This window comes from Phyllostomus hastatus, unplaced genomic scaffold (genome assembly GCF_019186645.2).
Source record: "Phyllostomus hastatus isolate PE091 unplaced genomic scaffold, TTU_PhHast_1.1 phas_contig_30, whole genome shotgun sequence".
NCBI lineage: Eukaryota > Metazoa > Chordata > Mammalia > Chiroptera > Phyllostomidae > Phyllostomus > Phyllostomus hastatus.
The window spans coordinates 824646-847554 of NW_025333841.1; the positions used below are offsets into that span (position 1 = coordinate 824646).

General features: G+C 37.4%; 1 protein-coding gene across 2 annotated transcripts in view; it reads right to left on the minus strand.

Moving 5' to 3' along the window:
• Window positions 1-22909, minus strand: part of PHKA1 (phosphorylase kinase regulatory subunit alpha 1) — a 132150-nt gene that overhangs the window by 64613 nt on the left and 44628 nt on the right. For both annotated transcript variants that reach the window (XM_045839350.1, XM_045839349.1), the window contains exons 9-13: window positions 18771-18824; window positions 12844-12966; window positions 10107-10202; window positions 9067-9174; window positions 4038-4116 (exon numbers count right to left, since the gene is read on the minus strand). In XM_045839350.1, the coding sequence (XP_045695306.1) occupies window positions 4038-4116; window positions 9067-9174; window positions 10107-10202; window positions 12844-12966; window positions 18771-18824 (460 nt within the window). The remainder of the gene's footprint in view (window positions 1-4037; window positions 4117-9066; window positions 9175-10106; window positions 10203-12843; window positions 12967-18770; window positions 18825-22909) is intronic.

The following is a 22909-nucleotide window of genomic DNA, read 5'->3' on the forward strand; positions in this document are numbered from 1 at the left end:
GAGCATTAGCATAGAAAGAGGTGACATGGGTCAAGAATATATAGAGAAGAAGAGGACCTGGAATACAACCACAAGAAATTTCAACATATAAGAAATGAGCAAATAAAGAAAAGTCTGGGTGCAAGAGTGAGGGGGTTTTATCCAATGGCTTATATTTTCTGTTACAGGAGATAAGGTCATCTCCTGAGAGGAAAGAAGCAAGGATGTAGAAAAAGGAAAAAAGTTTGAAATAGGAGGAGCCTGAGAGACAAGAACAAATATTCTAAATAAGAACAGTGTGATACAGACAGAGCTCCTAGGGAGACCAATAGTTAGGGGGCAAAGAGAAGAAGGAAGCTCAGAATGAGACAAAAAAAATGCAAAATTTAGGTCGAAGGAGGTCTAAGAAAGTATGGTTACCACAGAACAGTTAAGAGTTTCCAGGAAGATAAATGATAAATGAAACAGAGAGATCAACTATTATAACATGGATAGAAAACTACCTATTGAGTTTGGTAATAACTTAAGCAAAAGAATTTTCCAAGGAACAATGAGTTAGACTATAAAGGACTCCAGAATGAATGAAATATAAAGAAAGGGAAGTTTGGATGAAAAAGGAAGGATAGGATAACTAGAGGGAGATGAACATGTCAATGGACTAAAAAACAGAACCAACACAGAAAAAGAGTTTGAAGATTAAAGGAAAGAGTAGGATTCTAGGAAGGCTAAGAAAGAGAATAGAATCAAGCACCAAAAGGAAAATTTGGCCTAGAAGAGAAGAAACATCTTTTCTGAGACTGGAGAAAAGGTGGCAAAGAGGGTGAACATATAAGATTGTGATGGGGCATTGGGAAACTGACAAAGATCAGAATATTAAGATTATCCAGTATGAAGTAACGGGCCAAAAATCAGGGGATGGTGTTTAAAGCAAAGAAGGTTTTGCAATACTTGTTGAGTGAAATGAAAATGCTGGCTAATGATAAGAACAAGGACTAACAGGAAGTATTGTGGATTTAGCTAAGCTGGAGACCATGAATTTACAGTGCTACCACTCTGCTCATTTGTGTGATTTTTTTTTCCAGTAGATTTCAGCAGGCCAGATATAGGATCAGAAAATGCAGACGGTCAGATTCATCTGGAGCTATGATTTTTCTGGTGGGTGTAGTAGAAGTATGGTACACTGGTGATTAAGATATTTTTATATGGTCAACCAAGAAGTAGGGAAGAGCAGACTACGAGAAAATAGACACAAGTTTAATGGGGAAAAAAGCAAAACAGTATGCAGCTATGACCAGAGACTGGGATTTTTTGAAATGGAAGATATCTGAGGTGGTGCTAAAGTTTGGTCCTTGCTCTTCAAAGTGAGTGGCTAAAGTAGAGGTAGAAGGAAAGACTACTAGGGTTATGTATATTAAAGAAATTTGAAGCTAAAATATTTGAGGGCACTTACTTCAATGCTGAAATCTAGCACTATAGCAGGAGCTAGGGAAGAAGAAGGCTGTGAGCCAAGCATCAAACTCTTCAGTGAACGAATTAAAGAAACCGGGAGATCAATATAGCCAGGTGTCATAAGCCTCAAAGGAGAATAAGCTTTCTCATGGGAGGGGAAGAGGAATGGTCTTTTGTATTATGTTTGCTATATACATTGATAAGCAAAAGCTACCCAAATGACCACATAGCATGTCAAGTATAAGAAGGTTTAGAAAGTACATAGGATTATTTTCTATATGTGACCAACCACAAAGTCAAGTAACTGGAGACCTTTCAGAGGAGCGTCACAACAGGATTTAGTACCATGTTGGATTGTGTTATTGGAGAGTCAAAAATCACCTCGAGCTTTCTACCCTAGGAGACTAGGATAATAGCGAAGTCATTGACACAGATAAGGAAGGTGGAAATGTATGCTTTTCTTGGGAGAGGTAAAATGATGGAATGGAGACAGAAAGAGATCAGGCTTGCATTTGAAGTGACAGTGGTAAAGATATTTTATAGGTATTGGGACTAGTATTCTTAATACCTTTATAGAACTTAGCCCAGTATTTTGTACAGAGTAGATAACTCCAAATTTGTTATGACTGTTAGAAACAAAACGTAAAGGTTTGGAGTACTCTCCAAAGAGGCAATAGTTGGAGCCATATAAGCAACTTTATTATGAAGGAGGCAGTCCTAGAAAACTAACAAAGGGTGTAAACACAGAAAAACAGAATATACAACTGAATGTTCAGGAAGAAAGCAGAGATAATCAGGAGACTATAATATGATGATGATGGTGGAGGAGTGTTTCCAGAAGTAGGGAGTGCTTAAAAGTCAACTCTTATCTTTTGTAACAGCATGGATAGACCAGGAGATTATTATGCTAAGTTAAATAAGCTACTCAGAGAAAGACAAATACCACATAGTCTCACTCATATGTAGAATCTATTGAACAAAATAGACTGACAAAACAGAAACAGAGACATGGACACATGGAACAGACTGACAGCTGTCAGAGGGGAGGGGCACTGGATGAAACAAGGGGAAGGGATTAGCCAAAGAACATACATGCATGACCCACAGACAACAGTGTGGTGATGGCCAGAGGGAAGGGGGCTGGGGGCTGGGTGGATATGGATGGGCAAAGATGGGTGAGTAATGGGGATATTTGTAAAAGTGTCAACAATAAAAATGAAATTAAAAAATATTATCTTAGTAATAAAGAATCAAAGTATTCAGCCTTAAAGGAAGTACAAATGACAACTCATTAAAAGTGGAAGTAAGGAGAAAAATGACTCTGTTTTCTTCTCTTTAATTCTTAATATTGTAACATTTTCTTCCTTGGCTTTGGGATTGCAGTTTTTTGATAGAAAACAATACAGCTTATGTTGGACATTTAGGTGGTTTTCAATTTTATCAGTTTAAAAATAAGCTAAAATAAATATTTTCATGAACATATGACTTTTCCCACATTTTGGATTATTTCTTTAGGATAGAAATACAGTAAGTAGAATTACTATGCCCAAAGATATAAAAAAAATTTGGCTTTTTATAATAAATATGGCCAAAATACTTTTTTGAAAGACTGCGTGAAATTATAATGCAAAGGATTACTAATTTCCCTACACTGTTACTTAATTGGATGCTATATTTTTTTAAGATTTTATTTATGTATTTTTAGAGAGGGAAGGGAGGGAGAAACAAGGAGAGAGAGAAACATCAATGTGCAGTTGCTGGGGGCTGTGGCCTGCAACCCAGGTATGTGCCCTGACTGGGAATCGAACCTGCGATGCTTTGGTTCACAGCCCGCGCTCAGTCCACTGAGCTATGCCAGCCAGGGCTGGATGCTATATTTTTTTAATAGATGAAAATTGGTACTTTCAATTATTTTAATTTTTCAATTACTAACATAGTATTTCTTTATCCTTAACTGAGGACATATTTATTGACTTTAGAGAAAGGGGAAGGGAGGAAGAGAGAGAGGGAGAGACAGAGAAACATTTATGTGAAAAACATCAATCGGTTGCCTCTCATACATGCCCTGACCTGGTCAGGGTCTGAGCACATAACGCATGCATGTGTCCTGACTGGGAATCAAACCTGCGACCTTTCAGTTTATGGGATAACACTCTAACTAACTGAGCCACACTGACCAGGACAGTAGTAAAGTATTTTTAAATAAATGTATTTACAAATTGTATTTGGAACAATCTTTTTCTAGAAAACTAAAATCATTAGTGATATATAATGAATAAAAGAAGACCAATAATAGAATATTACCACATACTAGGCAAGAGTGAAGAGAGTCTCCTTATAGATTAACTTTGCTGTTGGCTTACTCAGTTAATTAGGTTAATAAATACATGTTGATTTTTTTAAAGTGTGTCAAATAACAAAATAATAAGAGTGTCATTTATTAAACAATTGTTCATAATTAAGATAACAATTTTGAAACCAAACAGAACCAAGTTCATTCTATACTTTTTGAAGTCTAGCAAAATACATGATGAAGAATGAAGTCATCATTTATTGGCTAAATCGATCTTTAACATACAGTTTCTGTTGCTGGGGATAAGAATACATACCTTGAACCACGACATCTGGCTTTGGTACAGTTGAAAACCTACGATTCAGGGGGTCAATTTCTCCAGGGGCTAAAAATCCCTAAAGAAAAAAACATAAAAAGACAAATTATTATACCTCAAAAAGCTAATTTTTGAGGAGAAACAATATACCAGTACTATATCCTGTACCATAACATATAAAAGGCAGGTATGAAAAGGAAACAAATACCTTCATACCTTCACTGTATGAAAATGTTTGTGAACTCCTGAATTCATGTCCACATGAATTTTATGTGGAGTTAATTTCTAGTGGCTGCCACAAATCCTTTTTTTTAATAGATAGGGTATAAATGTAAACAGAAAGCTTTCTAGGTCTACCTCTACCTTCTCTGGATGTACATGACCAGACAATCAGACCACAAAGCTTCTTATCAATATTGTAACGCATTAGTCCTGTTAATTTCTCATTTATTCATGTATTTGCTATAATTTCTGCTCTGTAGATATTTTTTGACTTGATTTGAGTTTCTGTCCTTGAGGAAATGGGATGAACTCACTCATTCTGCCTTTAAGAAAACTATTCATCTCCTTTTTTCATTCCATTGAATTTATTCTGATTGAATGAGAAAGTCACCAGGGAAGTATTCCTTTATTTTTTTAATTGCCTTTTTTATCCTCACCTGAGGATATGCTTATTCATTTTAGGGAGAGGGAAAGGGAGGAAAAGTGAGCGAGAGAAACATCAATGCTCAAGAGAAACCCATCAGTTACCTCTCATACATGCCCAAACCAGGGCCCAAACTCACAATCTAGGCATGTACCCTGACCAGGAATTGAACCTGTGATCTTTCAGTTTATGGGAGGATGCTCCAACCAACTGAGCCACACTGCCTAGGGCAGGGAAGTATTACTTTAAACAAATCATTCTGCCCTTATCACTACATCCATATTAATGTCAACTACAGATAATCAAACTTTTATGCTTATGGACCCAGAGAAAAAAGATACCTACCAAAAATGGCTCCTGGTGGCTAACTGGGGTCAAATTTAAAAGCAGAGTCTAGCAGCTGTTTCTAAACAGGACCTCTCACACTTCAAAGAGAATCCTGCACTGAACTGCCTGCTTGCATTGTGTTTCTGCCATCTGAGCCAGCCCTTATACAGGAGCTCCTGGAATCCTATTTCAACCAATAGGACTAAGGTTTTCCCCATCCAATCAGAGTTGTGCAGCTATATCTCCATCAGCATCTTCACTGACCAATTAGAGTGGCTCCATTCTGACCAATTGGGACAGTGCCTTTTGGACCAATCAAACTGAGGATTTGCATGAGGACAGACCAATCAGGGACCAGGGATGTGGAGTTCTCTCTATGTAAGTCACTCCCCTCTGGTTCATACAGTGCATTTTCCCTTTCCACAGAAGACTGAAGACTGTGTTTCCCTGGCTGAGCTGAAACAGTACAGATGAAACACAGAAAAGCATAGAAGACTGGACCAGAGCACAGACGAGCATAGAGAGCAGGGTAGGGCAAAGCAGACTGGTGTGGAGAGTAGCAAAACAGAAAGTTCAGAGCTAAGCACCCAGTAGTAGGAGAGGGGCCTCCCCTGCAGGGCTGCCTCACTCCAGAGCCACCCCACAGCCCTGCTGCTCTCCCACCGTGCTACTCCATAACTAAACTGTAACACTATTGAGCTATTCCATAGTTGTACTGTTTTCACAGCTGTGCTGTATCACATTTGAGGTGTTTCCACTGAAAAGAATTTTTCTTTTTTCCTAAACATTTTATTTATTTCTTTATAGAGAGGGGAAGGGAAGGAGATAGGGAGCAAGAGAAACATCAGTGTGCCATTGCCCCTCAAGTGCCCCCCACTGGGAACCTGGCCTGCAACACAGGCATGTGCCCTGACTGGGAGTCAAACCAGTGACCCTCTGCTTCACAGTCTAACACTCAACCCACTGAGTCACACCAGCCAGGGCCAGAATTTCTCTCTTCACCACACCCCAAATTGGGGATTCCTGTTGGCACTGAATTGGTGCCAACAACCATTGGTTAATATTACTCTATCCTGAAACTCATAGTGATTCATGTCAATTATATCTCAACAGAACTGAGAAAAACAAAATAAAACAAAACAAATAAAAATAGTTGCAGAAAGTCATCATATATAAACAGATCAAGGAGTCTGGGTCAGAAAGGATAGCTAAGTCCCATCCTAGATCCTCTAGGAGCCCAGTTACAGATTACCATAATAACCTATAATGTGGAAGTATATTTGTCAGTAAATCTGGAACACTTTGAGAAAAATAACCCTTCCTATATGCCCAAAATGTCACAAATAAGCTGGACACAAATTCCTGAGTGCCACATTAAGAGCTATCTCAACAGAATTTAATATATGAAACATATAAAGAGCCCCTTACAAAACAAACAAACAAACAAACAAACTGTGGTGGTACTAACTATTGCTCATGGTGACTAAAATTATCTTATCAGTTTATTCACTTAAAGAATGAAACATGCAACTTCCAGCCAAGATGGAGGCATAGGTAGACACACTGTGCCTCCTCACACAACCAAGATAGGGACAACAACAATTTAGAAACAGAATAACAACCAGAACTGACAGAAAATTGAACTGTATGGAAGTTGGACAACCTAGGAGTTAAAATAGACACACTCATCCAGACCGGTAGGAGGGGCGGAGTCGGGCAGCTGGGCAGAGAGGGGTCTTGTGGCACAAAGAACGTTGGGACCAGGTGTGCAAAACTGCAGTGGGTGGACCCTGGGTGCATAAGCAGTGGCTGGCAGACCCTGGCCAAGGGGTGGCAACCGGCAGACCCAGCAAGGCGGCGATTGTGAGCCAAGGCACCGTGCGCAACCCAGAGTCCCAGCACTGGGAAATAGAGCCTTGGGGCACTGATTGAAGCCACCTGTGGGGGGTTGCGGCACAGGGAGAGACTCCCACCCTCACAGGAGAGGTCATTGGAAAGACCCATGGGGTGCACAAGCCCACCCACACAGGAATCAGCACCAGAAAGGTCCAGGTTGCTTGGGGGAAGCAGCAGAAGGAACTGACGTCCGATGGAGAGTGGAGCAAGCACCATTATTCCCTCTCAGACCCCACCCCCACATACAGCGTCATAACCCAGCCACTGGGTTGTCCTGCCCTGGTGAACACCTAAGGCTCCGCCCCTCATATGTAAAAGGCATGACCAGACGCCCCCCCCCCAAAAAAAAAGATGGCTCAAACAGAAGAAGAAATGAAAGCCCCAGAACCAATCCTTTTAAGCGACTGAGAGATAGCCAACCTATCAGATGCACAGTTCAAAACACTGGTGATCAGGATGCTCACAGAATTGGTTGATTTTGGTCACAAATTAGACGAAAAAATGAATGCTACAACAAGTGAAATGAAGAAAATGCACAGGGAACCAATAGAGATGGAAAGAAAACTGGGTCTCACATCAATGGAGTGGACCAAAAGGAAGAAAAAAACAACCAATCAGAAAAGAATGAAGAAATAAGAATTCAAAAAAATGAGGAGAGGCTTAGGAACCTCCAGGACATCTTGAAATGGGCCAACATCTGAATTATAGGGGTAACAGAAGGAGAAGAGGAAGAGCAACAAATTGAAAACTTACTTGAACAAATAATAAAGAACTTCCCCAATCTGACAAAGGACATAGACTTTCAGGAAGTCCAGGAAGCTCGGAGTTCCAAAGAAGTTGGACCCAAGGAGGAATACACCAAGGCACATCATAATTGCATTAGCCAAGGTAAAAATGAAGGAGAGAATCCTAGAAGCAGCAAGAGATAAGGGGACAATAACCTACAAAGGAGTTCCCATCAGACTGTTAGCTGATTTCTCAAAAGACACCTTACAGGCAAGAAGGGGCTGGAAAGAACTATTACAAGTCATGAAAGGCAAGGACCTACATCCCAGACTGCTCTATCCAGCAAAGCTTTCATTTAGAATGGAAGGGCAGATAAAGTGCTTCTCAGATAAGGTCAAGTTAAAGGAGTTCATCATCACCAAGCCCTTATTTTATGAAATGTTAAAGGGACTTTTCTAAGAAAATGAAGATCAAAAACATGTATAGTAAAATGACAGCAAACTCACAATTATTAACAACCACACCTAAAACAAAAACAAACTAAGCAAACAACTAGAACAGGAACAGAACCACAGAAATGGAGATCACATGTAGGGGTAGCAACAGGGGAGTGGGAAGAAGAGAGAGGGGGGAAAGTAGGGAGAATAAGTAGCATAGACAGTAGGTAGAAAATAGATAGGGGGAGGGCAAGAATAGTATGGGAAATGTAGAAGCTAAAGACCTTATAACACATGGACATGAACTAAAGGGGGAATGTGGGTAGGAGAGGGTGTACAGGGTGGAGGGGAATGAAGGAGGTTAATGGAACAACTGTAATAGCATAATCAATAACATATATTTTTTTTAAAAAGAATTAAACATGCCCTGGCTGTTGTTGCTCAGTGGTTTGAGTGCTGGCCTGTGAACCAAAGGGTTGTTGATTCAATTCCCAGTCAGGGCACATGCCTGGGTTGAGGGTCAGGTCCACAGTGAGGGGGCATGTGAGAGGCAACCACACAATAATGTTTCTCTCCCTCTCTTTCTCCCTTCCCCTCAGTCTAGAAATAAATAAAATCTCTTTTAAAAGAATGAAACATTATGTTGCTTATAGAAGTTAGCATTTAAATCCATTGTCAGGTACAATGTCTAGGCACTATTGCATTCATCAGTCACCAGACAAGGCACTAGGGGGCATTTTGAAAGTGAAAGATCTAGGGCCTGATCTCAGGGCAGCTGTAGATACAATGCCAATGTGGGAAGCCCTGGGCAGCATGAGGGACTTGGTTGCTGGGGGGAAAGATTTATATCAAGGGCTGGTCATGCTCCCACTCTAAGGACCTGGAGAAAAATCTATAATTAAGGCAGAATACAAAAGGCAAAAGATTCAATGAGCTACTCACAAATCTGATTACTATGGTGACTAAACAGAAAAAGAGCCCTGACATTTCCCCTTACCTCTGCCATCAAATTTCCTAAAATGTACAGAGACTGACCCCACATATGAGGCAACTTGCCCATGGGTACTCGGTCCACAGTGTGAGGATTTTGATATTCTTCATCAACCTGAAAGAAAAGATATAAAGAGACCACATGAAGGGTAATGGAAGGTTTAAGATACTAGGCAACAAAAAGGCGCAGTCTGGGTTGTGACTCATACCCTCTAAAACAGTTACATATGCAATGCATTGAAAAGTCAAACACTATGACTGCAGTCTAGGGCAATACTCCTCTCATTGTATGTGACAAACAAATCACCTAAGGATCTTATCCAAAGGCAGATTCTGACTGAGTAGGTGTGGGGAAAGGCCTGAAATCTGCATTTCTATCAAGCTCTCTGGTAATGCTGTTGGTATTACTAGGGGCTTATTCCCCCCATCCCCACCAGAATGGAAGATTGCATCTCTCCCATGGCTAATATTCTTTTGCAATGGAGAAGAAAAGCAATGGTACTCCACAGTGGCACTTCAGGAAAATGGAGATATACTTTTTTCCAAGACTGCTATTCAAACTATCCCAGATTTCTGGCCTCAGAGCAAGGAATTATCAAATCCTGAAAGTTCACAGAGAACATCACTCTGGTTCCATCTACTGATCTTCATATCATTCTCCAAGTTAAGTTTTGGTCTTTTTAGAAAATCAATCACTGAACAATTAATTTTATTTTCTTAAATTGAGTTATGGTTGACATACAAAAAGGCCATATATATTTACTGTATCAATCACAGTGATTTTGAGGATATATATATATACCTTTGAAATTAGTACCCTAAGATTTGGTCTTACCCTTGTCTTGCTGTGCAACAATGTCTGGAGACTGCTTTAAACACTTATTTTTAAGGGAACAAAATTCTACTTTTATTGTCCTATACCTAAAGACAAACTTCCAGAATATGAAAATCAGAAGATGGAAAGAAATATTTGACTTAAATGAGGCAGTCCTATCAGGGTACTGCTCATCTTCTCCCAGCTCCATGCTCCGGTACTGTCCTGCTCACCTTGTCAAGGGGAACACTGTACAGCTCTGGCAGAAGTGGGACTCCATTTTTGCCCTTGATGAGGACTTCTTCAAGAGCCTCTCTATATTCTTGAACCTGTAGTTATAAGAAAGGGGAAAAAAGTAGAGAAAGTTCCCTTTGGTGATCTAGGGAAGGGCTGTAGCCAAAGAAGGTTCTATTGAAAAAGGAACATGTTCACCTAGGAAAAGTGAGAAGAAAGGGACGTAGCAGTTACTAAATGCTTATTGTAGGCTACATACTATGCTAGGAGTTTTGCATGCTTGAATACATTTTATTTCAATAATCATCCTAGGAGGTATGTATAATTACAAACCTTTTACGGGGAAAATAAGGCTCTAAGAGGTTATGAATTTGTGGAAGATCACACAGCAAATGCAAGGTTAACTCCAGATTTGAGTCCAAGTAAGCCTGCCTCCACAGGCCTATTTCTATCCATTATGCACTATCCTAAGGATAGTTTCTTCACTCTATAAGTACTGGTTTTTAAAACTCTATCTTACCTGCCAAATTAAGTTTATGTTATGGTCAAGTTTATTTTTTGTTGTTGTTGTTGTTTAACAATTTGTTATACACTAGTAATACATAAAAAGAAAAAAAACACACTATAATTAGTGGTAGAAAACATACAGTCAGCTCTTCTATAACAGTTATTTTGAAAACAGAAATTTGTTCCAATGCGCGTATATATTAGCGCATAACAATTTCAGCATAACATGAATTTCACATATGCTTATGCACAATTTCAACTGAGAACACATTTAGCTGAACTGAGTAATAAAGATTATAGAAAACATGTATGTACACATACCTCAAGAGGATAATGAACAACACCATTTGTCTGTGGTGTTATAACTTTCCACCTGATTTTAGATAACCCCCTTTCCATCACTTCATAACTCCTGAGCTGCTCTTTTCTCCTGACCACCCTGGCTGAATGGCTCTGTGCTTTCCTTTCTCTTCAGTCCCCCATCTTTCTTCTCAGTCTATTTTTAGTCTTCCTCTTTGTTCTATGTTCTTTTTATATTTCCTCTCTTTTGCTAGCTGTCTTTTGTTCTCTTCCTCTGGCACACAAGGTGGTTGGCTTGGGAGCCAGCATGAACTGGTAGAAATGTAGGTGCACATATCCACAAGCAAATTTCATGTCTTTTCAAGGCATAAGGGTCATATTTATTGTATTTCTTAATCATTTAACTTGTATAAAGCTGTGATACTATTTTTATTAGGGTCCTATCATTTTGTATGTACTTCTGACCAACTTTATAAATGTTGTGCCTCAACCTTATTTTCCCATAATCCCCATATTTTTTATTTTTCAAATATGTAGAGCATGGTGATTTTTAAGAAACATATGTCTCATTATAGTTTAACTGATTCTAACTTCCACTTACAACTTGTCTTTATCTTTAAAATTCAAAAAATTTTAGAGAAGGTATTCTCATTGTGTGCACAGAGAAACTGAAGAAGTCAATGACAATACTTGGATTATTCCATGGTCAGTAGTAAAGCCCATATATATACATAAATTTTTTTATATCTGTAGTAAAGCCCATATATATATATATATATATATATATATATATATATATATATATATAAATTTTTCAGGTCTTTCCAACCTGTTCTTGCTCCCATGTTCAAATAACCTAAATGTGCTTTATACTTAGTAGGTATATTTGATAAATGAATCTTTTTTTGAGCAACCAAAGTTTTTGATAAACAATTTTGTAGAATTTGAGAAGGACTGAGAAAAATGCTAGAATAAAATCAGGATGATGAAAATAGGGCAGGTTATTTTTATTATTGTTTATATTTGCTTGTTCAAAATGGATACTTTATAATTTAGTAAAATTTAGAGTAAAGGGCACTTGTGGCCCCTGAAACTTTATTTTTTAAATTTTTAAAATAATTTTTTAGATTTATTTATTTATTTGTTTTAAAGAGAGGAAAAGGGAGGAAGACAGAGAGGGCGAGAAACATCAGTTGGTTGCGCCCCCAACCAGGGATGTGGCCTGCAACCCAGGCATGTGCCCTGACTAGGAACTGAACCGGCAACTTTTTAGTTTACAGGCTGGCACTCAGTCCACTGAGCCACACCAGCCAGGGCTTGCCCCTGAAACTTTAGTGTAACCCTACCAAAATTGTATTTTAGGTAGCCAAGTATAAGTGACTTCCAACTGCGTTGGATTTGTGTCCAAGTTTAGCCCATAGCCAAATTGTAGAATTCCTGACACTAAACTTACTTGACTTAGTTTGTCAATCTCACTGTTTTCCAGTGATGGTTTCTAAACTACTTTATTCATATAGCTAAAAAAAGCAATGACTGTGTTTTGGGGGGTGAGGATAGGTGTGAGTAGAATGTTGTTTTTTTAGTATTATTATTTTTTGGCTAAAGTGAGAACAACATATCTAAGATTTATTTTTAAAAATATATACAAAGTCAAGAAGTAAATCTGAGTACCTGTAATGACTGTGGCAACTAGACAGGGCTTTCTATTTTGCTTTCTATATTTGTTAAAAGCAAAGTCTGAGTGATGGCAATATCCAAGCCTTCCAAATCCTAAAATTTAGTGCCCTCAACTATTAGACTCTAAAAGACAACTCTATTTCCTCCTTATTAAGGAAGATTTCCATTTGGGCACAGGGTTGGCAAAACCATTAACTGAAGGAGGAAGACGTAAGAACATTGTGTGAAAAAGTTCTTTCTCCAGTGTGTTACCTGTTCTGCATTGCCAGTGAAGACCCCATCAAGGATAAAGTAAGTCCAGAACAATGGCCATTCACACTCTATGTTTTCAAATAACTTCAGCTCAGCTGGTTCATAGTACAGACGATTGGGATCCTGGTAAAAGCATAATAAACATGTTCTGTCTTATCACTCCAAGGTCAGACATACACCTTTAGATCAGAGGTATTACAATATAAATTTTCACTATTGATAGTTTACTTCAGAGAAGTTAGATCACTTACATACTAAAACTTTGCCTTAGCAAGTACATTGTGATGTGACTTCCAACTACTAGAACTGGAATAATAATGAAACTACAGGCACATTTATGAAGAACTGAGATTAATCTTTAATAAACTTGAATTTGCTTTTGTATTTCTTAAGTTTTAGAGAGCAACACAAAATAAAACAGAAATGTTTAGAAAATAGCAAGGGATGAGGGTATGCAATATAGGAGCACCTAAAGACATAAAGAAAGTCTTGGTGAACTTTAAGGGAGAGATCAACAGTAATACAGTCATAGTAAGGAATTTTAAGACCCCCACTGTCATCAATAGATGGATCTTCCAGATAAAAAATCATCAATAAACAGTGACCACAAATGAGACACTGGATTGAATGGATTTAATTTATATTTACAGAACATTTCATCTCAAAGCACCAGAATGTATATCCTTCTCAAGTGCACATGGAACATTCTCAAATATGCACCACATGTTAGGAAACAAAATAAATCTAAACAAATTCAATAACATTGAAAAAATATTAAGCATTTTCTCAGATCATAATGACATGAAACTAGAAATCAACTTCAGTGAGAAACTCAAACACAACCACATACATGAAAGCTAAATAGCATGTTATTCAACAATGAATGGGTTATCAGTGAGATCAAGGAATAAATAAAAAATTATCCAGAAACAAATGAAAATGAACACTCAACAACCCCAAACTTGTGAGACATTGTGAAACCAATCCTGAGAGGAAAGTTCATAGCATTACAGGCCTATCTCAGGGAGCAAGAAAAATCTCAAATGATCTAACCCTAGCCTAAAAGAACCAGAAAAAACAAAGCACAGAGAGAGTAAAAGGAAGGAAATAATATAGATCAGAGTGAAATAAATGACATAGAGACTTAAAAAAATTACAAAGATTTTAAAAAACCAAGAGCTAGTTCTTTGAAGAGATAAACAACAGTGATGAACCTTTAATCAGACTCAAGAAAAAAAGAGGACCCAAATAAATAAAATCAGAAATGAAAGAGGAGAAGTAACAACTGATATCACAGAATTGCAAGGAATTGTAAGAAAATACTATGAACAACTATATGCCAACAAATTAGACAAACTAGGCTCAATGGATAAATTTTTAGAAACACACAATCTTCCAAAACTGAATCAATAAGAATGAGAAAACCTAAATAGATTCATTATAACCAATAAAATAACAGCAGTAATCAAAAAAAAATCCCAGCAATCAAAATTCCCGGTCCAGATGGCTTCAAAAGTGAATTTTACAAACATTCAAAGAAATAAAACCTATCTGTGTCAAACTATTTCAAAAAATTCAAGACAAGGGAAGGCTTCCAAGCTATTTTTACAAAGCCAGCATTATCCTAATTCCAAAACCAGATAAAGACACTACAAAGAAAGAAAATTCTAGGCCAATATCCTTGAGGAATATAAATGCTAAAGCCCTCAACAAAATATTAGCAAATTGGATCCAGTGATACATTAAAAAGATTGTATACACTATGATCAAGTGGGATTTATCCCAAGAATGCAAGGTTAGTACAATATTCACAAATTGATAAATGTGATACATCATATGAATGAAATGAAGATAAAAATTACATGATCATATCAATAGATGCAAAAAAAGCGTTTGATAAAATCCAGCAAACGTTTATGATAAAAACTGTCAGCAAAGTGGGAATAAAGATAACATACCTCAACGTAATAAAGGTCATGTATGAAAACATGCAACAAACAGTATACTCAGTGGGCAAAAACTAAGAGTTTACTTTAAGATCAGTAACAAGATAGGGATGTCTGCTTTTACCTCTCTTATTCAACATAGTAGTGGAAGTCCTAGCCACAGTAATTAGAGAAGAAGAAGAAATGAAAGGCATCCAAACTGGAAAGGAAGAAGCAATACTCTCATTCTTTTCAGATGACATAATACTGTACACAGAATACCCTAAAGACTTCACCAAAAAACCACTAGACTTAACAAATGAATTTGTCATAGCAGTATGATACAAAAATAATATTCAGAAATTGATGGCATTTTTGTACACCAATATGAACTATTGAAAAGAGAACCTAAGAAAACAATCCCATTTACTATTGCAAAAACAACAAAAATAAAGTACCTAGGAATAAATTTAACGAAGGAGGTAGAAGATCTGTAATCAGAAAACTATAGGACACTGAAGAAAGAAATTGATGAAGATACAAATAAGTGGAAGCATATACCGTTTCATGGATTGAAAGAGTTGACATTATTAAAATGTCCATACCACCCAAAGCAATCTACAGATTCAATACAATTCCTATTGAAATGCCAATGGGATACTGCACTGATCTAGGACAAATATTTTAAAAATTTACATGAAACCAAAAAAGAACCCAAATAGCCTCAGCAATCTTGAGAAAGAAGATCAAAGTTGGAGTGATCACAATACTGGATATCAAACTATACTAAAAAGCCACTGTAATCAAACAGCCTGGTACTGGTATAAAAACTGTCATATAGATCAATGGAACAGAACAGAGAGTCAGAAATCAACCCATGCCTTTATGGTCAATTAATATTTGACAAAGGAAGCAAGAACATAAAATGGAGTAAATATAGTCTCTTTAATAAGTGGTGTTGGGAAAATTAGAGGGTACATGCAAAAAAATAAAAGTAGACCATCTTATACCATCCATAAGAATAAACTCAAAATGGATAAAAGACTTATATGTAAGCCCCAAAGCCATAAAAATCTTAGAAGAACACACAGGCCATAAAATATCCAACATCTCATGTTAGCAATATTTTTGCTGATATTCCTCCTAGGGCAAGGGAAACAAAGGAAAAAATAAACAAGCAGGACTACCATATATTTTCAAACTATAAGACACACATTCCCCCCCAAAATTTGGGAGGAGTAATGGTTGTTAATGCTGCTGTTGAGTTCTGTTTACATTTACACTGGTAAAATATTATGTTATTTATGTTATTAAGTATTTTACTACATTTTTTGATTCAAAAATTACTTTTCCTATTTCCCTCCTCTAAAACCTAGGTGTATCTTATGGTCCAAAAAATATGGTATATTAAACTAGAAAGCTTCTGCACAACAAAAGAAACCATCAACAAAGTGAAAAGGGAACCCACTATACAGGAAATATGTTTGCCTATGATATATATGATAAGAGATTAATTTCTAAAATATATAAAGAATTTATAGAATTCAACACCAGGAAGACAAAGAATCCATATACAAAAATGGGCAAGGGACCTGAATAGACACTTCTCCAAAGAGGACATACAAATGGCCAACGGATATGGAAAATGCTCAATGTCACTAATCATCAGAAAGATACAAATTAAAACCACAATGAGACACTCACCTCATACCTGCCAGAATGGATGCCATCAATAAATCAACAAACAATAAGTACCAGCAAAGATATGGAGAAAAAGGAACCCTAGTGCACTGTAGGTGGGAATGCAGACTGGTGCAGCCACTATGGAAAACGGTATGGAGTTTCCTCAAAAAACTAAAAATGTAACTGCCTTTTGGCCCAGCGATCCCAGTTCTGGGAATATATCCTAAGAATCCTGAAACACTAATTCAAAAGAATATATGTACCCCTATGTTCATTGCAGCCTTATTTACAACAATAACCAAGATTTGAAAGCAGCCCAAGTGCCCATTGGCAGATGAGTGGTTAAAAAAGCTGTGGTACACTTACACGATGGAATACTACTCAACCATAAAAACAAAGGAAATTTTACCCTTTGCAACAGCATGGATAGACCTGGAAAGTATTATGATAAGCAAAATAAGCCAGTCAGAGAATGACAAATACCACATAATCTCACTTATATGTGGAATCTAATGAATAAAAGAAACTGTTGAACAAAATAGAAACAGAGGTATGGATACATGGACTGAGAGCTATCAGAGGAGAGGAAGGAGGGGGACTGGATGAAAGAAGATGAAGGGATCAGCCAAAGAACATACATACATAACCCATAGACACAGACAACAGTGTGCTGATGGGCTCAGGGAAGCAGGGTGATAGGTAGATGGAGGTGGGCAAAGGGGGAAAAACAAGGACAACTGTAATAGTATAACCAATAAAAATAAAGTTAAAAAACAATTCTAAATGACATTTCTTTCAGTACAATTTTTCTCTATTTTCTAAGGTAATAAGATAGTACTTCCATAATAAAAAATTATAAAGAAACAAAAAGAGATGAGGGTTAGGAACCATCCTTGTGAGGTGATACGTGAAGCAAAAATTATACATGCAGTACGTATACATAATGAATGAACAGCCAAAGAACAGATTCTTGGAAAACCCTAACAGTTTGGTAAGTGATGAACAGAAAGAGGAAAAGAATTAGGGTGGTGCAATGTTGTGAAAACTGAAAAAAGAGTTTCATGAATACATAGGGGTAGGTAACACTGATGTGCTACAGAGAAGTCAAGTGGGATAAGGATTGAGGAAGGACTATTGGATCAGTCACTTAGTAGATTATGATAATGTTTCAGAGTATAATTTTAGTAGATTGGTAGGGGCAGAAGTCAACAGTGCTAAACAATAAAATTTAAGAGAGGAAGTAGACCACAAGGGTTGAGCTCAATGATTTAAAAAAATTATTATAATGGCTCTCAACCAGCAAATCTAAGCATTAAATGTCTATTTTGTCAGTGAAAGTGCTTCTTACTGATCATTCATTCCTGTTAATAATGCTTTTCTTTCTTTTTTTTTATAAGCCAGGTGGTGAAAGACAAATACCATATGATCTCACCTATAAGTGGTAGGATGGAGCATGGGAGGTGGGGATGGCTGGGGGTGGGGGGGGAATGGTGGTGGGGAAAATGGAGACAACTGTACTTGAATAACAATAAAAATATTTTTTTAAAAATACTTAATTTTCTTAATTGATAATTCCAAGGAGAAATTTTTAAATATATTTTTTAAATGTTCAATTCTAACCTGAGGACATGATCATTCATTTTAGAGAGGAGGAGATAGATAGATAGATAGATAGATTGATAGATAGATAGATAGATGATAGATAAACATTGATGAGAGGGAAAAACATCAATCGGTTGCCTCCTGTGTGCAGGGATGGAACCCACAACCTAGGAATGTGCCCTGATTGGCAAACAAATTCATAATCCTTTGGTGCACAGGATGATGCTCCAATCAACTGAGCCACCAGGCCAGGACTCAATGAAAACTTTTAACAAGTGTCACACAAGGAAATTAATTTTTTGAGATCATGAACTGTTTAGAACTAACCAACTGCAAAACATGGAAGGGAGCCAGAAAAATTTGATGGAAAGATTTTACACTATATCATTATTAAATATTTCAGGGGAAGATACTTTGAGACTATGCAAATATTGTGTTTCTGCTTAAGCTTTCATCCACTGATTTCAGCATCTAACCTGAAACTAACCAACTGCAAAAATTGGAGTAACTATACTTCCTCTATTTTATTTAATTCAGAAAAGATGACAAACAGAACTTGGCTACTAAGTCCAACAAAAGTAAAAAATATCACCTATTGTTAATCCTATTTAGTCATACTTTAAATACCATGAATGAGGTAAGTATTTTCTCTGAATGAGGCTGCATATAAGTAGTGTACATTTTACCTCGGAATCATTTTGGGGAGAAGAAACCTACCTCTTTAGGAGTTTTATATCCATCTCGAAGAAAGCGGCAGCAACCATAACGACCCTAGGAATGCAGAGACAAAAGGTCAGAAGTATGCACATTGGTTCAGCCATAAAATTATTCAGAAATACATCATTTGTTGTAACCCTTATAAATATTTACCCACTCAATATAGGAACATCTAAATATATAAAGCACATCTTGATGGACATAAAGGGAGAGACTGACAGTAATAGTCATAGTAGGGGATTTCAATATCACATTGATATCAGTGGACAGAACTTCCAGACAGAAAAGCAACAAGAAAAGAGTGGTTTTACATGACACACCAGTCATATGGATTTAATTGATTTTAAATTAATTTTTCACCCCTATATTCACTGAAGCATTACTTAAAGTAGCCAAGCTATGGAAGCACCCAAGTGCCCATCAATAAATGAGTGGATTAAAAAAAGCTGTAGTACACATATACAATGGAATACTACTCAGCCATAAAAAAGAATAAAATCTTACCATCTGCTACAGCAAATGGATGGTCCAAATGGATGGACCTAGAGGCTATTATGCTAAGTGAAATAATTCAGTCTTAAAAAAACAAATACCAAATAATTTCACTTATATGTGGAATCTATAGAACAACATAAACAATAAAATAGAAACAGACTTATAGATACAGAGAACAGATTAATGGTTACCAGATGGGAGGGGTTTTGGGGGACTAGATGGAAAAGGTGAAGGGACTGAGAAGTATAGATTGGTGGTCACAAAATAGTCATGGGGATGTAAAGCACAGCATAAGGAATATATTATACTATGTATGGTGCCAGGTGGGTACTGGGAATGTCAGGGGGAATACTTTGTAAATTATATGATTGTTTAACCACTATGAACCTGAAACTAATACAAAATAATATTGAATATAAACTATAATTGAAAAATAAAAACAAAATACATCTTTTGCAACAGCTACATGTGCCAACCCATCACCAATACAAACACAATAATTAAAAAAGTAATAATTTGGAGATCCAAGATGGCATAGGAGTGGAAGTTACACTAACCTCCTCCCAGAACTAATCTGGAAGTACAGCTAAATTGTGGAGGAATCATCCAGAATAAACAACTGTACAATAGTGAGAGAAAAGCCTTATAGCCATGGACTGACAGAAGAAACAGCTTCAGCAAAACCTGACTGGTACAGAAATCGGAGGAGACACCAAAGGGCTGGCCGGGCACCCACAGGCAGCAGCTGAAGAGCCAGAGGGATATTTAAGCAGCCAGCTGGATTCCCCTGAGAAGTGCAGGGTCTAAACCCTAAGCTGGGATCCCCAGTGTAGAGAACCAGAGCCTGAAAAGTACACATATAACATCTAGCTGCAAAAGCAGCAAGGTTTCTCTCTGCCAGAGATGGACAGCTGGAGAAGCAAAGAGCTGTTTAAAGGGTCAACACATAAATTTTCATTTGCAGCCACTTACCCTGGGCTCTGGCAAAGGGTGGGGGCAAAGTGGGCTAGATATGCTTGAGGGGAGACTGGCGACAGAGGCTTTGGGGAGAGGAGTCAGTAGCTGCCAGGTTCTTGGTGTTGAGTCATCCCCCATAAATGCCCAACAGGCAGTCATTGGTGCTCAGGCAGACCACTCCCCTTCAAGTGACAGCAACAGCCCCCACCCCAGGAGGGATTCTGTCTCACCCTCTGGTGCTTAAGCCTGACTACTGAGTGCAGATTGACTAGACTAACAACTGAAGGAGTCAGCCACAGACAGTAGATCCCTGGTAGTCTCCAACAGGCTGCCTAAGGCCAGACAAGGTCACCATCTGACATCACCAGAGGTGGATCCAGAAAAGAAAAAAAAAAACAATGGTAAAAACTAGATGCTACTGAGACGAAATCCACCATGGTCTTTCCCTGATTTGTGATATTTTCTTTCCTGCATAGATTGGTAACATTCATTTTTTTGTCCTTCAAGTTTGTGTATATGAAGTCACTAGATTTTATATTATAGTTTATTTCAATTAACACATTTTGCTCCTCCCTTCTCTTACCCCATTTTACCTTCTTCTTGCCTCATAATTTTCATTTTAAATTTTGTTTTCTCTCTTGCTACAACTTGTTTCCACTCTGCACTCTTAATAGTTCTCCCCCATCCAGCCTCACAAAACCAATTTTCTTGTCAATGGTCATCTCACATTCTTTTTCCCACTCCTAAAATACCCGCATTCTCTTTCCACCTTTAGCAACCTTTGTTCATTGGTTATGGATAGGGTTGTTGCTGAATTTTTTCAGCTTTATCTCTAGATCTTCACTATTTTTGTATTTCAAATCTCAAATATTACTGTTCCCTTCTCTTACTTTTTTTAGTCTCAAATTTAAATTTTTCCCTGTCTTAGCCTGGTTTTCGTTCCTCTCTCTTAGTGTTCCATCTCTCTCTATCATCTCAAAATCACTTCCCTTTCCTCTAGACATTTCTTAAGCTTTTCTTTCTTTCTTTTTCCCCTCTTACTCCCATTCTACCTATATTAATTTTAGCTTATTTGTTGTTGATAGTGCTGGGGTGTATCTTTCTCTCCAATTTGGTTCTTATTTATTTATTTATTTATTTATTTATTTATTTTCCTTTTTCTTTCTCTCTCTCTCTTTATTTTACTTTTTAAAATTTCTGTTTAAACTTAATACTGTATGCTTCCCTTCTCTCACTCCATTCTGCCTTCTTCATTCTCTATTTTATTTATGATGTAAATTTTACTTTCTCTCTTCAAATTCCTCCAAACCCTATTCTTATTAGTGCTCTTCCCTCTACCCTCTCAAAATCATTTTTCTTCCAGTAGGTCATTTCATATTTCCTCTTTTTTCTTATAATAGCCTTAATCTCTTTACACCTTTATTAATACTGGTTCATTTGCTGTTGATAGTGGGATTGTGTGTGGGAGTTATTTCTGTAGGTGTGGGTTTGTTTCCTTGGCTTTGTGTGTTTGTTCTGGCAGCATCTGCACAACAGCATACAAGATGTGGTGGGTGGAGTGACTCTCAGTCAACCAGATGTAGGGAAGGACCCACCAAAGAACAACCCAACAACAATCAAAAACAAACAAATTACATCCAGAGAGCCAACACAAATGGCATAAAGGGCATCCCCAGAGCATCAAATTCAGGTGATCAAGGAGACTGCACCACTGAATCACACAGGTCTCCTACCACAGAAGTTCACACCACATAGACAGAGAGTCAAAGCATATAAATTTAAGAAGTAGAAGCAAACAAGAACAGTCTCCCCTAAAATGGGGAGACAAAGAGACAATCCCCAATGGAAGGGAAAGGAGGAATCCCCAGAAAGAGTGCTAAATGAAACAGAGGCAAGTAAGCTATCAGACATTGAGCTCAAAACAATGCTTATAAGAAAGCTCAATGAGCTAAGTGAAAATTACCAAAAACTACAGAGAAGGTACAAGGAACTTACTGTGAACTATATCAGCATGAAATAGGACATAGAAACTATGAATAAGAGCCATGAGGAAATGAAGAATACAATTTCAGAATTGAAGAACACAGGAGAAGGAATTAAAAGTAGGCTCAGTGAAGCAGAGGATTGAATGAGCAAGCTAGGGAACAAGGTAGAAAAAAATTCCCAGAAAGAGCAAGAAAAGGAAAAAAGACTCAAAAAGAACGAAGAAGAGTTAAGGGAGCTGCCAGACAACATGAAACATAATAATATCCATATAATAGGGATACCAGAAGAAGAGGAGGAGCAGGGATAGAAAACATGTTTGAAAAAGTAATGACAGCAAATTTCACTTGAGAGCAAGAAGTAAACCCCAAAAAGCATCTATACATGCCATCATTCACTATTTACCATGCCCTTTCTGTGAGCAGTAGTACAGAATCTTCATCTATAAACTTACCCTGGAAAAATTTTCCAAATGGTTTTGCTTACAGACTGAACAATGCGAGAAAGTGTTTGTGACCTCTCTTTTCCCATTAATGTTCAAAAATTGGAAAAGGACATAGGTAGTCCAATACTCTTAAATTGTGACAAGCCAAAAAAGGGGTTTTTTCCCTCTGTAACATGAAATAAAACTCCATATAGCAAAGTCAATTAAATAAATTGTTTTGGGGCTATAGAATTAAAAAATGTCAACCCAGTAAAAGAAA